This window comes from Gavialis gangeticus, unplaced genomic scaffold (genome assembly GCF_001723915.1).
Source record: "Gavialis gangeticus isolate Ggan-Ray unplaced genomic scaffold, GavGan_comp1, whole genome shotgun sequence".
Taxonomy (NCBI): domain Eukaryota; kingdom Metazoa; phylum Chordata; order Crocodylia; family Gavialidae; genus Gavialis; species Gavialis gangeticus.
Genome location: NW_017729022.1, coordinates 44,587,615 through 44,601,192, shown reverse-complemented (window position 1 = coordinate 44,601,192; position 13,578 = coordinate 44,587,615). Strand labels below are relative to the sequence as shown.

At 39.1% G+C, this 13,578-nt stretch overlaps 1 protein-coding gene across 6 annotated transcripts in view; it reads left to right on the top strand.

The window, feature by feature from the left end:
- Nucleotides 1-13,578, top strand: part of CEP290 (centrosomal protein 290) — a 118,121-nt gene that overhangs the window by 96,075 nt on the left and 8,468 nt on the right. For 4 of the 6 annotated variants that reach the window (XM_019514828.1, XM_019514826.1, XM_019514831.1 and 1 more), the window contains 7 exons: nucleotides 2,016-2,102; nucleotides 4,027-4,191; nucleotides 4,732-4,854; nucleotides 5,768-5,940; nucleotides 7,890-8,031; nucleotides 11,597-11,670; nucleotides 11,793-11,896. In XM_019514828.1, coding sequence (XP_019370373.1) covers nucleotides 2,016-2,102; nucleotides 4,027-4,191; nucleotides 4,732-4,854; nucleotides 5,768-5,940; nucleotides 7,890-8,031; nucleotides 11,597-11,670; nucleotides 11,793-11,896 — 868 coding nt within the window. The remainder of the gene's footprint in view (nucleotides 1-2,015; nucleotides 2,103-4,026; nucleotides 4,192-4,731; nucleotides 4,855-5,767; nucleotides 5,941-7,889; nucleotides 8,032-11,596; nucleotides 11,671-11,792; nucleotides 11,897-13,578) is intronic. The other 2 variants (XM_019514827.1, XM_019514830.1) reach the window with 2 other exon arrangements.

The following is a 13,578-nucleotide window of genomic DNA, read 5'->3' as shown; positions in this document are numbered from 1 at the left end:
CTTAATTGAGGGCTTCTTCAAAATGGGACTGAGCGAGATGAACTGATGCTGCAGGAAGATGGTAGAAGATGACCGGCAAGAGATGGCAGACATCATAAGAAAGGGGACTGGCATAAACTGCTCAGAGATGGGTTCTGAAGAGAGCTCTGATGACAGGGATGGTGATGGTGACAGAGACGACAACAAATACAATGATGAGTGAAAGGACTGGGCAAACAGGCAGGGGAGTTGGAAGGGGGAGGAGGGAGGAAATGCAGTAGAGTCACTGAGATCCTTTGCACAATTGTGATGGTTAAAGATGATGGTGACAGGCAAATGGGTGCATAGAAACGTGGGTGCATGGGACAGTTTTGTAACAGGAATAAGAATGGTGTAACAATAAAAGTGTGCTTTGGACTGTCAAGTGAACCACAGCAGTCACAAGACAGGTTGGGGGAGGGGGGAGAGTGTTTATTTATTTATTGCAAAAGTATAGTTTGTGTTATATTTAAATACACAAGTGCTGTTTAAACATGTTTGTGGAGTACCTGTGCTAAAACTTGCAGCAGTTTCAAAAAGGAACAGTGCCTCAATTCTGAATGATCTAAGCCTGTGGGTACCAGTAGTAATTTGCTTATATGCAAACTTTGCCCCACTTTTTCATGTGTTCAGGGAGAACAAGGTCTAACAGTAAGGAGGAGAGGAAGAAGTTGGTGGGGGGCAGGAGGCAATGGGGCTTCCTGATCCCCCTAGATTTATTTTTCCTGCTGTAGCAGTGGCAGGGGGGCAAATTCAAGACAAATCTCCAATTCTGAGTTATGTGGAAAATTTTAACAAATTTGTAAATTTTCCATATACAAAATCTAATTATTGGGGGGGGGGGCCATATAATCTAGTTTACTTTATATTTGAGTAAATATGGTAACCATAGAATCATGTGCTCAGAAGCACTTTTCTTTTGAGCTGATTGAAACCATCCAAAGACTGACTGGACTTGTCCCATACATGCTGTTTTGTGCCACTGAGGTCCACCCCACTGCAGACCTCTGCAGAACTTACAGTGAGTTGATTTCATATTAACAACATTTCTGTGCCTATGAACATCACAGTTTTGGAAGGGAGGGCCAGTGGACACAAAATCTACAACTGTACAGTCAATTTGAAACAGTATAACCCAAACCCAGAAACAGTGAAAAGTGGTATGGGTAGCCCTTCAAACTGCATATTAATGAGGATATGCAGATGAAGAATACAGCAAGTTATCATTAAAGGACATCATTATAGGTAAACATGCAGAAATAGGGTTAGATAAAGAAAAATGTCTGTATAACTTTATATTTTGCGTTATGAATTTTGTATCGACAGAATCCATTGAAGTCAGTGAGGCTGTACTTACACGGGGGTGGGGAATCCATGAATGTGGAGCTTGCTTGAGGGACCTAAATTTGAAACTGCAATAGAGCACACGGTGCTGTTTTCAAGTTTTAAAATATATTATGGTGAGCATAGGCGGTCCCTTTAAAAACTGGCCATTTGCATTACGCATGTTGGAGAGCAGGGAACTGTTCCATGGAATAGTTGAAGCTAATTTCCTGATACAAGTTCTTTTTCTTAAAAAAACAAACAAATGGGGCCCACCTTTATCTCCCCAGGCAAGACCAAAAACAATTTAAACAGGTTTTTAAGCTCTTCTGCTTAAAATATCCCCTGTTATTCAGTTGTTTTAACTGAAGGGGTCAATTTAGAAAGGGGTCATGATGGTATACAGATGTTGTATTCAATATACGTATAAGACCAGGAGCATACATCCAATAGTATTTCCCTCATAGAATAAAATTAATACAATTATAAGGATAAAGGTATAATGCAACATGGGTTATAGGCAATGATTGGTAAGGAATTGTAAAGCAATGGGAAATGTTTTGTTTTTTGAAATAAGTCAAATTTGAGGTTTAAAAATTTCTAATATTTAAAACAGTCTACATGTACTTTTATAAGTGAAAAAGTCTCAATAAAATTCTTGTTTTATTCCCTAGGACCAAGTGGGTGACTTGAAAGAAATGTGTGAGCTGCTTAAAAAAGAGAAGGCAGAAGCTGAGCGTAAATTAGGCAATGTTAGAGGGGTAAGTAATGCACATGGGTTTCAAAATGTTGTATTAAAATTGAAATTTATGGGATTACTGATCAAAATTACAACTGAGATGCTTATAATTGATCAAAAGAAAATTAGAAAAAATAACTTGGACAGTTATCTCTCATTTTATGTGCTTGTCAAATTGTCAATGGAATTATTGCTGTGAGTAAAGTTAATTACACACTTGAATCTTTGTGGAACCAGACCTTAATTTGCCACCTGGATTAACAACTGCCTGCTACAATCTCTGCACCAGAATGAGACTGTAGCCCTGAGTATATAAATATAATACTTAAAAATAAATTAATAAAACTCACTGTACAGCAAAACAAATGGGACTAGGATTTAAAAACTAGAAAAGAACTTTGTCTTAAAAAGTTAGATAATTGTACCTATTACTAGCAACGAAAAATTTTTTGTTAATGTACAAGAAGACTGCAAAAGAAGCAGTCTTTATTTTAACCACAGGTACTCTTAACCTACCTTACTGATTTGCCACAATTTTGAATTTGTTTTAACCTTTATGCAAATACTGTAATGGGTATGAAACATACTTTTATTTCATTTCTCTAAAGATTCCTCCACTGTCCTTGTGTTGTAACTGTCATACATGTGGTTCTATAAGATGCAAGTACTTTTAAGAGCCATACTTGTGTATCTTACACTATGCATGGGGTGAATTATGCTACACCCGCTCCCCATAGTTGGTGCTTTGTAGGTTTCCAAAGAATGAAAGAGTAGCAAGTAGTGCTATTGGGAGCATTTATATGATTCCCTTTATTCTTTTAGCCTGAGCAGTACATCCCCACCAAGTACGTTACTTTCCTCTGACTGCTACCTCCCAGTTTGCCTGCTTGCCTGCCTGCAAGCGAGCACTTCCTGTAGCAGCAATATTCCACCTAGGCAGCCCAATTATTAAACTGATCCGCGACATCTGCAGAATATTCTTGGCAAGTAAAGAGCCAGCCTCTTCCTCCTTTCCAAGACCATATTAGAATGTGGGCGCTTCATCCTGAACCTTCCATTTTTTAATGGTCTTCAGCAATTTATAGGGATTCCCAGGAAAAAGAAATGATCGGTCAAACTTAAAAACAGCATCTCTGTAACTGCATTACTGAAAAATAGTCCCTGGAAGAAAGTGTGGTGGGGGACAGGGTTACATGTGTATGTGACATGGAGGGCATGCTGAGTTAGTTTCTTATTTGGTATGGAAAGAAAGTGAAAACTGATCATTAAGACACCAGGCAAACTTACCAAAAGTATGAAATGAGCTAAGCAGACAAAAAATAAGTGGTTTTCAGATTAATACAGTTATACAAAGGAGAAGTTAAGCTAATATTGTACCTGGCCACCTTTAACTCCCCCACCCAAAATAGGTACTTGCTTACAGTTTACGTGGCTGGGAGCAAACCTGACACAAGTCCAAAGCTGGGCTCAAACTCGTGCCTATGGAGCCTAGTGCAATACCTTAACCCCTGTGCTACAGTGCCCTTGCAACAATAATTATGTTTCCCTCATACAGAAGTGTTTTTGCTTTCTTGGGGTTTGCTTCTGTCTTGATTTAAATCTTAGACATGCCAAAATCTTACTACTTGGGTTTATTTTCTTGTTGCTTCATTATGTGCACACACCATGTGGCAGCCATCGTTTGAGAGCGAAATGTAATCTCTTTCACTAAAACTAATTAAAAGGCCAATCCTGTCACTTCTTAAGCAGGGGGGCATATGTGCTGCTACGGGTGCAGCCCAGCTCTAACCGGCACAGCACAGCTTTAATCCCAAACTCTGTAATTATTTGTTGCTTTCAGTACAACAAAACAGGAAAAAAAATAGCCAGAGAACTAAGGGATAGTTTCTTGGGGTATTTATAGATTTAAAGTTATTTCATTATGCTTTTTTCTCCCTTCTGAATAGTCTGGAAGAAGTGGAAAGACAGTACCAGAATTAGAGAAAACTATTGGTTTGATGAAAAAAGTCGTGGAGAGAGTCCAAAAAGAAAATGAAGATCTGAAAAAGGCCCCAGGAGTAGTCTCTAATGAGAAACTAGTTAGCTTAGAACATGAAAATGAGAGGCTAAAGGTATTGATTTATCTTTTTAATGACTATTTTATATAGCATTCGCTATGTAAATTAAAGCAAAACTGAACAATAGCATTATGTTCACTAAAACATGGCAAACTTCGTGTGTATGTGTGTGAAATATAAAATTAAGCCTAATGATCATATTCGGCACCAAAAATGAATTCAGTTATAAAACCACATATGTGAAATTTGTAATAGAAGAAAATCTTTGCATGTGCTCTACATACTGGCACTGTATCAAGCACTCAAACATGCAGACAAAATGTTTAAAACATTATTCTACCAGCAGTGTCAGTTTATATGAATAACTACTGTAGTAGAATGTTCACTAGGATAAAAATAGTTGTGACCTACAGATAAGTGTCCTGTCTTCCTCCCTGCCCCCACAAGAAAAATGTTGTGACATAAAATCTGAGAATGTCTTAAGTACTTTAGGGGTTGAATGTGTTAGATAATTTCAATTATAATGTAATTTCCACATGACCACTTGAAAGAGTCTTCCAAGTTGTATTAAATGCATTTTGTTTAATATTATAGTCTGAAATAGAAAAACTGAAACTTCATCTGGGAGGCCAGCTGAGCGTGCGTTACGAATCCAAGACCAAAGGCATGGAAAAAATCGTTGCTGAAAATGAGAGACTACGTAAAGATTTGAAAAAGGTATGACTGTAGGAGAGCATCCAGCCATTTGAATGATTTTTTTGGTTATTTTAAGTATCTTCTTTTGCAGTATGGTTGATAACAGAAATATTGAGTTTGCACACTCACTCCTTTGTAGATGTTCAAATACTATTTTGATGGATCCTCTAAGCCTATGCTAGTTTTTCAGATCCCACAGGCTGAGAAGAATTCAACAAAGTCATTACTTGAATGGAAAGCTTTACAAAATACCGGCTGCTTCTTCATATACTGTTGATGATCTAGTACAGGAGTTGGCAACCTCCAGCATGCCTGCCAGAGCATGACACATGAAGCCATTTTGCTTGTTGTTCCACAGCCAGCTCCCAGCTCTGGGCAAGCCCTTGCTGCCAGCCACAGAGCTTAGGCTGCTCACAGCAAGTAGTGGGGTGGCTTCAAGCCCTGCTGTGAGCAGCCCAGGCTCTGTGGCAGGCAGCAGGGGCCTGCCTAGAGCCCAGGTTGCTTGCAGCAGGCAGCCACAAAGCTGTAATCGGCTGCACCAGGGTTTGGAGCCCTGTCGCAGCTTGTTGCCAGCAATGGCTGTATGCACGCCTTGAGGAGCACGATAGGGTAGGGGCTAGGACTGCGTTGTCACAACAAGGATTGGATCCCTTGCAGCTCCACTGCCGCCTGCCCCTGGCATGCCAACAGCTTCCAAATTGAGGTTGCGGGGTTTTTTGACACACAGCCCATAAATGTTGCCAACCCCTGATCTAGTATCTGTCTCTTCCCTCAGATTAACAGAAAGTGAAATTAGTAACAGTTGGAGATAGTGCTTTTAGTTGACACAACAGCCTATTAATTTTACATGTTGCAGGTTTGATACTTTTTAAAAAGGGATGTGAATCCATTTGGCCACAGTGTACATAATTTTGTCTCTGTCTTTGGACAATAGGAGGCTGATGCTGCAGAGAAGCTACGGATAGCAAAGAATAATGTAGAAATAATAAATGAAAAGTTGACTGTGCAGCTGGAGGAGACTATTAAGAAGTTAAATTTTGCTGAAAGCAGAGGCCCACAACTTGAAGGAGCTGACAGCAAAAGATGGAAATCGATTGTTGTAACAAGGTAGGAACTAAATGTAAAAAAAAAGCAAAGTAATTTTTGAGTTTGCCTTTAAATGTTTTTAAATGATTTATTCTATTTTCATAATTCTTATTCTTCCTTTTAAAGCCAGTTTTCTCAACCTAATATTAAGCTCTACAAAATATTCTGTCATATATTCATTATACAAAAGCTTAGCCTTCACTAAGATTTACTCAGCTCCGTTGGTCTTTGAGGCTATGGAGACTTTCGTTATTCACTCTAAGCAACAGCAGAATGCTGAATTACTGTATTGAAAGCTACCTTTTGAGATTTTGCTGTTCCAAATTGTCCAAGTATGTTCCTCAATGTCTTACTATGACAACTTCAAAAACAGGGAATGTAAGTAACCCAGAGTGTTCGAAGGTCAGTAATCTGAATTTCCCAGACTTTGCCATATAAATAGGTGTATAGTGGTGGTAAATGGGGAGAGGTATAAAAAAGGACTATGTGAGGAAAAAAAATCCAAACACTTGGCTGAAAAGAGGAAAGAGCTTATTTCCTAAATCAGGAATATGATGATAGATGAACCCCTGTATTAGACAGATTTTAGAGAGTAGGCATAAAGAATGGAAGCATCCGTGTGTTATTCCCAAACTAATATATTTAATAATAAACAGGTGAGGTGGACCTGACGCTAGTCAATTCTTCCACATTCCATGGAAGAATGTGGATAGGAAAAGAGGTATCATAGTCTTAAACCTTAAATCATCAAACTTCCTTTGTACACCAAAATTAATTTGTCTAGGAAAAATACATGGTCAAAGAATGCTATTATCTGATCTTAAGGAGATGTTATTTTTTGTTAACAGTAGTGCGTTGTATTAACTGCTCAAAAACACTGTTCATGTTATATCCAGTATTATAATTGTCTCATTTTGGCTCTTTTCATTCTCTGATCTGTTTGACAGAGAATGAAATCATAATGTTTGATAAGAGAATTATTCTCATTATAGAACTTGATTTCATGTAAACTGTGATGTACTTATTCAGCTCCTGTTTTATAAGGTAGAGCAAACACTCTTTCTGGGAGTTTCATTGATCTCACTTGGTGTACATGTACCCCATGCACACATCAGAACCTTTTGGAACTGGGATCCAGCATGTGCCTTATATATCCTGCTTCTCCCAGGAGAATAAAGGGCAAGTGACCCCAAATTCACCTTAGTTCCTTGCTACACATGACAGTGAGAGAGAACTGGGAAACACTGCATGATGGTTGATTTTAAAATTACCAGATCACAAAACCATGCAATGTGGCTGTATCTTTGAATGATGTTTTTCACTGTTCAAAAAGACATCAACTATCTTTCACCTAAGGGAGGGTTATATCCAGCACAGCGTGCACTTAATACACCCCCCTTTTTTTCAGAATGCATCCAGATATCCTAATGCACACACACGTGCTGCTATTCCCTTTTCAAGCCAGTCTGCTACTGCTCTATGCATAAGAGACAACCCAATGCCAGACAAGGGTTACACAGTTCTCCTTACTCTAGTTTGGTTGCATGAGGTGTTGTTCTTGGACCTTCCACACTTGTCAAATCAAGCATTCATCACACTATCAATCCTCTAAGTTATTTCATAGAACTCTGAGCAGATGGGCAACTCTGGTGCATGCCCCTTCTCACCCCTACTCCCAAACTCTCTGTCCTGAGCAGCAGTGGGAGAGGTGGCTGCAGAGGTCTGTGGGCCACCAGTTACACAGCCATGTCTTAAACCTTTGCCTTTTCAGATAAGTTTGTTTCGTCTGTAACTAAAATATTGTGTTTCTATTCCCTGAACACATGGTTAAACTTCTAGTAGAAGTACCATCTTTGTTTTTCAAAAGGTTGTCTGAATAACAGGTTTGCAGGGTGGGAAAGGATATTTTTCTGGAGTAGGAACTTAACTAGTATTGGCAGAATGGTCCTTAATTTATTCCTTCTTTTCAGGATGTATGAAACCAAGATGAAGGAACTGGAAACAGATATTGCCAAAAAAAATCAAAACATTACTGAACTGAAACAGCTGCTGCAAGAGGCAACAGAGCATGAACGCAGCACTGAAAAAAACATACAAGACTTAAAAGAACAAGTGAGTAAAACTTGAGTAAAACTGTGAAAGAAAATTACTTAAATTTTACATACTTCTCCTCATTGCCTATTTTAATCTGATTCTGTTTTCTCTCTCTCCTGATGCCTTGCTGTAAGTTTGTCATTGTTATGGTACCGTCACTGTGTATTTCCATACTTTCAACTGTTTGGATTTAAGCTTCAAATTAACCAGGACTTTCTTTGTGTGTAGATTATCACATTGTGTGTAGATTACCCTAAATCATTGGTTGTTGTTCTCATTTTTCTCTTTGTGTGTAGATTATCACATTGTGTGTAGATTATGATTTAGGGCAATCTTTGTGTGTAGATTACCCTAAATCATTGGTGGTTGTTCTCATTTTTTAAACTACTACTTTTAGACTGCTTTTTGGCAAAATGATCAGTAGTTTTTCTTCAGTTCTCCACTTCTGTAGATTTGCCATTGTAGTATTGTTCATAAGTGCTGAGGTATAGATACTGATTTTTTCAGTGTACCTTAGTTTCATGCTTAATCCATTCAGCTGAGTTTGACTTTGAGCATACCACAGACACTTTTTTGCTTCAAGAGGGTGATGATTCCAAGGCTGGGTTTCTTACAACATGGGTGTCAGTCTCACTCCATGTTTTAGGCTGAATCCAAACCATGAGGCTCCTCATGGGCCATATCCAGCCCAGGGTATGGGGCAGCTGTAGTGGCACCAGAGGGGCCAATGGGATCAGCAGGATGGGCAATGGCTGGCAATGGCTGGGACAGGAGAGAAGGGGTCACCAGCAATGGCAGCTGTGGCAGTGGTGGAGCCAGTGGCAGTGAAAGAAGCCGCTGCAGAGCTGGCAGAGCTGTGTCAGCACAGCCTTTGCTTACTTTCCTGCTGCCAATGGCCATACCCTCCCTGCAGAGGTCCCCAGATCCTGTGGCTGGCCCCAACCCCTGATAGCTATAACCCCAAATTCCAGCAGCCCGCAGGCTGTATGTTTGACACCCTTGCCCTACAGAATTTAGCGGACAGTTTGATATTGTGTCACTGTTTAATACTCTGTTCTATAAATGTACAAACCAGAGGGTGCATCTACATGTGCACTTTACTGCAGAGTTGGCTAGTTAGCTCTGTAGTAAAGTGTCACTGTCGACATGTGTGCTGGTATTAGGACACAGTAAATTAATTAACCCTGTCATAAAGATAGTACTATCAGGTACAATACTATCTTACAATGGAGTCATTTACTGCTCTGCAACACACATAAATGGTGACCAAGACAGCAGCACTTTGAGCCAGGATGGAGCAACCCTGGGCTGGAAGCAGACTTGGAGGGTCTGCCGCACAGCTCTGCAGTTTCAGCATATTGGTGCCCCAGCCAACCTTTCCACCACCTAATGATGCTGAGTGGAGCCCAGGGCTGACCCCTTCTGAGCCTACTGCCAGTCTGAGGCTGCTACACCCCAGCTCAAAATGCTGCTGTCGCAGGCACACATGTAGACGCTGTGCCCAGGAGCAACGTATTCCAGAGTTTATCAAGTTGCATTAAGTATGTGTAGATGCACCCAGAGATGCTTCCAAGCCTGTTTTTGCAGATCTTACTGATTTCTTGTTTTTCAGTCTTTCAGTCAAATATATTCAAATAAAAAAGTTTGGTCAAACTTTTAACCCAACTTGGCAGAATTCCTTTAACTATCACAGAGTAATTAACCTCAGGACTCAACTTCTATGATTAATATCTGGCGGTTTTTCCTTTATTTTTAATGTTTGCATGATATTATCCAGAAATATGTAGGCAGTCAAAAGACATCACAATAAACAGAATACTGAATTATTTTGAAACATTTTAAAATTGAAGTGCTCTATGCTTTGCTCATTTTAAATGAGGCAAGCTATTCATTTAGTGTTTTTGCCATACCTGCATGTCCTTAATTCATCTCAATTCTTGCTTGTAGCAGGCCCACTCTAACTTACCTTGTTTGTTTTCTCTCTCTCTCCCTCTCTTTAATATAACCAAATGGTTTTTTGCCATTTCCTTTGCAAGGTCAAAGCCAGCTTGACTTGCATCATTTCATACTTTCTGACCTCCTACACACAGGTTTCTTTGCTAATTTGTCCCTTTTCCTATTCTTTGTGGGCTCTATTTACTCTAGGTCTCTCTTTTGAATTACTCTTCTGCTTGGGTCTGGAACCCTACATTACAAATATTTTACCCTTGTTTACAATGTAGCTTCCAAATACTTGTTCATCTTTGCATTAAACAAAGTCCAAGCCACCTTCATTTTTAAGTCCTGGAAATCTTAAGCCCCATTGATTTCACTAACTAGCACCTTTAATTTCTAAGAAATATGACAATTTTATAATTGAAAACCTTAATCACAAACCTATTTTTAGACTTCCAGTTAATTTAAAATAAAATCAACTTGTGATTATTTGATCCAAGTTATTTTTTAAGACTAGCTCTTCTGAAAGATCGCTCACCAAAACTAGTCTAAAATAGCATCATTCCCTGGCTGCCTGGAGCAGAACTCTTATGGCTCTCACTTTCAGGAGTATCTGAAGCCTGCCATTATTAGTACCATTTGTTCTAACTCTGCACGTGGGAAGATACCATCCTGTAATGAGACAGTGTGTATTTATGTGATTTCTTTGAATGTCTGATTTCTTTAATAATTTGTTGTCCATGCTCAGTGCCACCTCATGAATGCTTTCTTTCTGTATTTGTTGGTACTAAAAAATCCCACAAGAATTTTAAGCAATTTGACCCTGACCTATTCCCTGTACCCAGAATCCTGCAGAGAGAACAGAAGAAGATTGAGGAAAGGTAATTTCTCAGCCATAGATTATGGGTCTACTCCTACAAACTTTATTTACTCCTAAAAATAGGTAATACTTACTCATATAAGGATTGCAAAACCAGGCCCTATGATTTACTGCTTAAAAGGTATGTGTTAATTATAATCACCTTTAAACAACATAAAAATAGAATAAGTAGATTTTTTTTTTTACTTAGAGCAAGCCATTTGGTTTTGAGAAGTGAAAGTTTACAAAGAAACATAGGTAGGGAGACGTGCAGATAGCTATCTAGTGAAACTGTTGAAAGTAGAGGGCTAATAGCTGTAATTCATGTAAACACTTTTTAAAATCCTGCTGCATCTTTATATGATTAAAGATTTATGAGCCAGATTTAGAAAGGTAGTTATCTAGACTCTTCTGTACATACAGCTTTCTTTATATAAAGGTCATAAACTATGTAAGCTCGTAGACTAGTCACAGTAATTTGGTAGATAATTCTATAGAGGCTTAGATATTACCAATATCCAGAGACAGCAAGTACATGTTTTGTTCTTTTTTTCTTGAATATGTTTATAGTGCAGGTTTTCTGTCCAATAAAAAGTTCTTTGTCTCTTTCTCCAAGATTAGTATGGTACACACTTTCTCATTATGCTGCCTTGCTGCTCATTTTTCCCTTTCTTGTATTTTATGCATGGGATGATCAAAATGACTTTGAGTTTGCAAGTAGCTTTTATAGATATTGTCATATGAGGTGTCTCTTAATTTGCATGCATGGGTTTGTTTTTTTTACCCAAGATTGAGCTTCTCAAACATTTTCCTGAAGGTGCTAAAACAGAGCAAGGCCTTAACAGAGAGCTTCAGCTTCTCAGGTGAGTACCATAAGAAAACACACCCCTTTCCAGAATATATCGAAACGAGAATTTAAATATTATTTTGACAGTAATAATGCCATTTCTAGATACTCTTCAAAGAATTTGATGTTGTCTTACAGGTTAACAAACAATTGTCTGGAAAAGGAAAAAGCAGAACTAGCTCATCAAGTGGAAATGTACGAGCATCAGAGAGGTATAAATGCAAGTGGAGACTCTGCAAATGGTAACCAATTTCAGTACCTGAAAAAGACTTTTCTTCACTCTGTGCCTGAGTCTGTCCTCACTCTTGACTCTCCCCGCCATGCTACAGATTCCAGTTAACTGCAGTTACTGAAGAGACACATTAGCAGAGTCTTGGTACAAATATCAGAGCTCTTCTGACCACATCGCAGATCCTATCTGCTGGAGGCTCACTAGATTGTTGTGAAGAAGATTGGTTGTTGAAATGCATGTGCTTTAATCGTCAGTTTGAACAGAATCCAGGGTATAGTCCCTGTCCTGGAGTACAGCTTTGTCTAGCTTTGCCTCATTATAGCTGGAATTCATTCCAATTACAATAAAAGCTTTGTTATCCAGCATGAGTAGGGTAAGCGGGGTGCCAGTTATCTAAAAATTCCAGTTATCTGAGCCCGCTCTGCCCCACGCAGATTCCTTTCCCTTCCCCCTGCCCCTTCCTCTGCAGACTTTCCTGCCTGGGAGGGTGCATGCGTGCATGCACGCACTCAGACCCCCCCCAATTTTTTTCTCTCTCTGCCTATGCGGATATCAACTGGAAGGGCTCCTGGCAACTTCTTTTGGCAGTGTCACTGATGTAAATAACAGAAATACTTGATGTGCATACTGGATAGACTCAGCAAAGATTCCTGTTGCTAAAGTGAGGATTTGTTTCGGGGGATATTGGAAATTCAAGTTAATAGAGTATTCCAGTTAGTAAAATGCCGGTTAATACAGCTTTTACTGTATATGGTTCTCTGGTCTTATTTCTTATTCTTTAGACTCGCTGCATAACTCAACACCCTCCCACCTCAGTAAAGCCAGGAGCATTCTGATTTGCAGTTTAACTTTGATTGCACCCAACTGCAACATGCACCTGAAAACAGGTGCACAATTTTCTGTCCATCATTTCTCTTTACTTGAAAGAAAATATAGTGCAAATCTTTTTTAAATAAAACCAAACATCCTGCATACAGTACCCCTAACCTCTGGCTCACTCTTCCTTCTGGGCACCCCTTCCTCAGGATCTTGTGGTAGTTCTTTTCATTTTCTACCACTGAAAACAGCTAAGTGCTCCCTATTGCAAGGCTTCTCTTTCCGTGTCCCAATTCTAGTAATTACTGTAGCCTTTGCTTCAAACACTTGCCATAGGCCTCTTCAGTTGCCTGTTAAGTTTTAATATCTTGTTTTTGTCTGGGATGAAGAGTCTTGTCACACTGAAAGGTTTATGTGATGCAGCAACTTTATAGTGAGAACAGTGTGATAATTTAATAATATTAACCAGAATTTAAAGTTGAACGCATTCCCCAAATTGCCAAACCACAGTAAAAGTGGATAACTGCTCCACGACCTTTGTAACGCTAATTTTTCATGGCATCAGTTGTACACATATTAAATCAGTATGTCAAACACCATGCTTTAAATTATCCACTAATAACTTCACAACAATGAATAGGGCTCGTGGACACAAATTAAGCTGGAACATTATTCAAAGAGAAGTGATAGAAGAGGAGCACCATCGATTACAGCATTTAAAAGTTGACCCAAAATAATGTATGCAAGCAGATGTAACAGATCTCTTCCTTTCCCAATATTCTAGGATATTGCCACAGGTTGGTTGGATGAATCTCACCTGAGTTCCACCCCCTGCCTCACCCAAGTTTAATCAGCTGCAGTCAAATATTGTCAGCT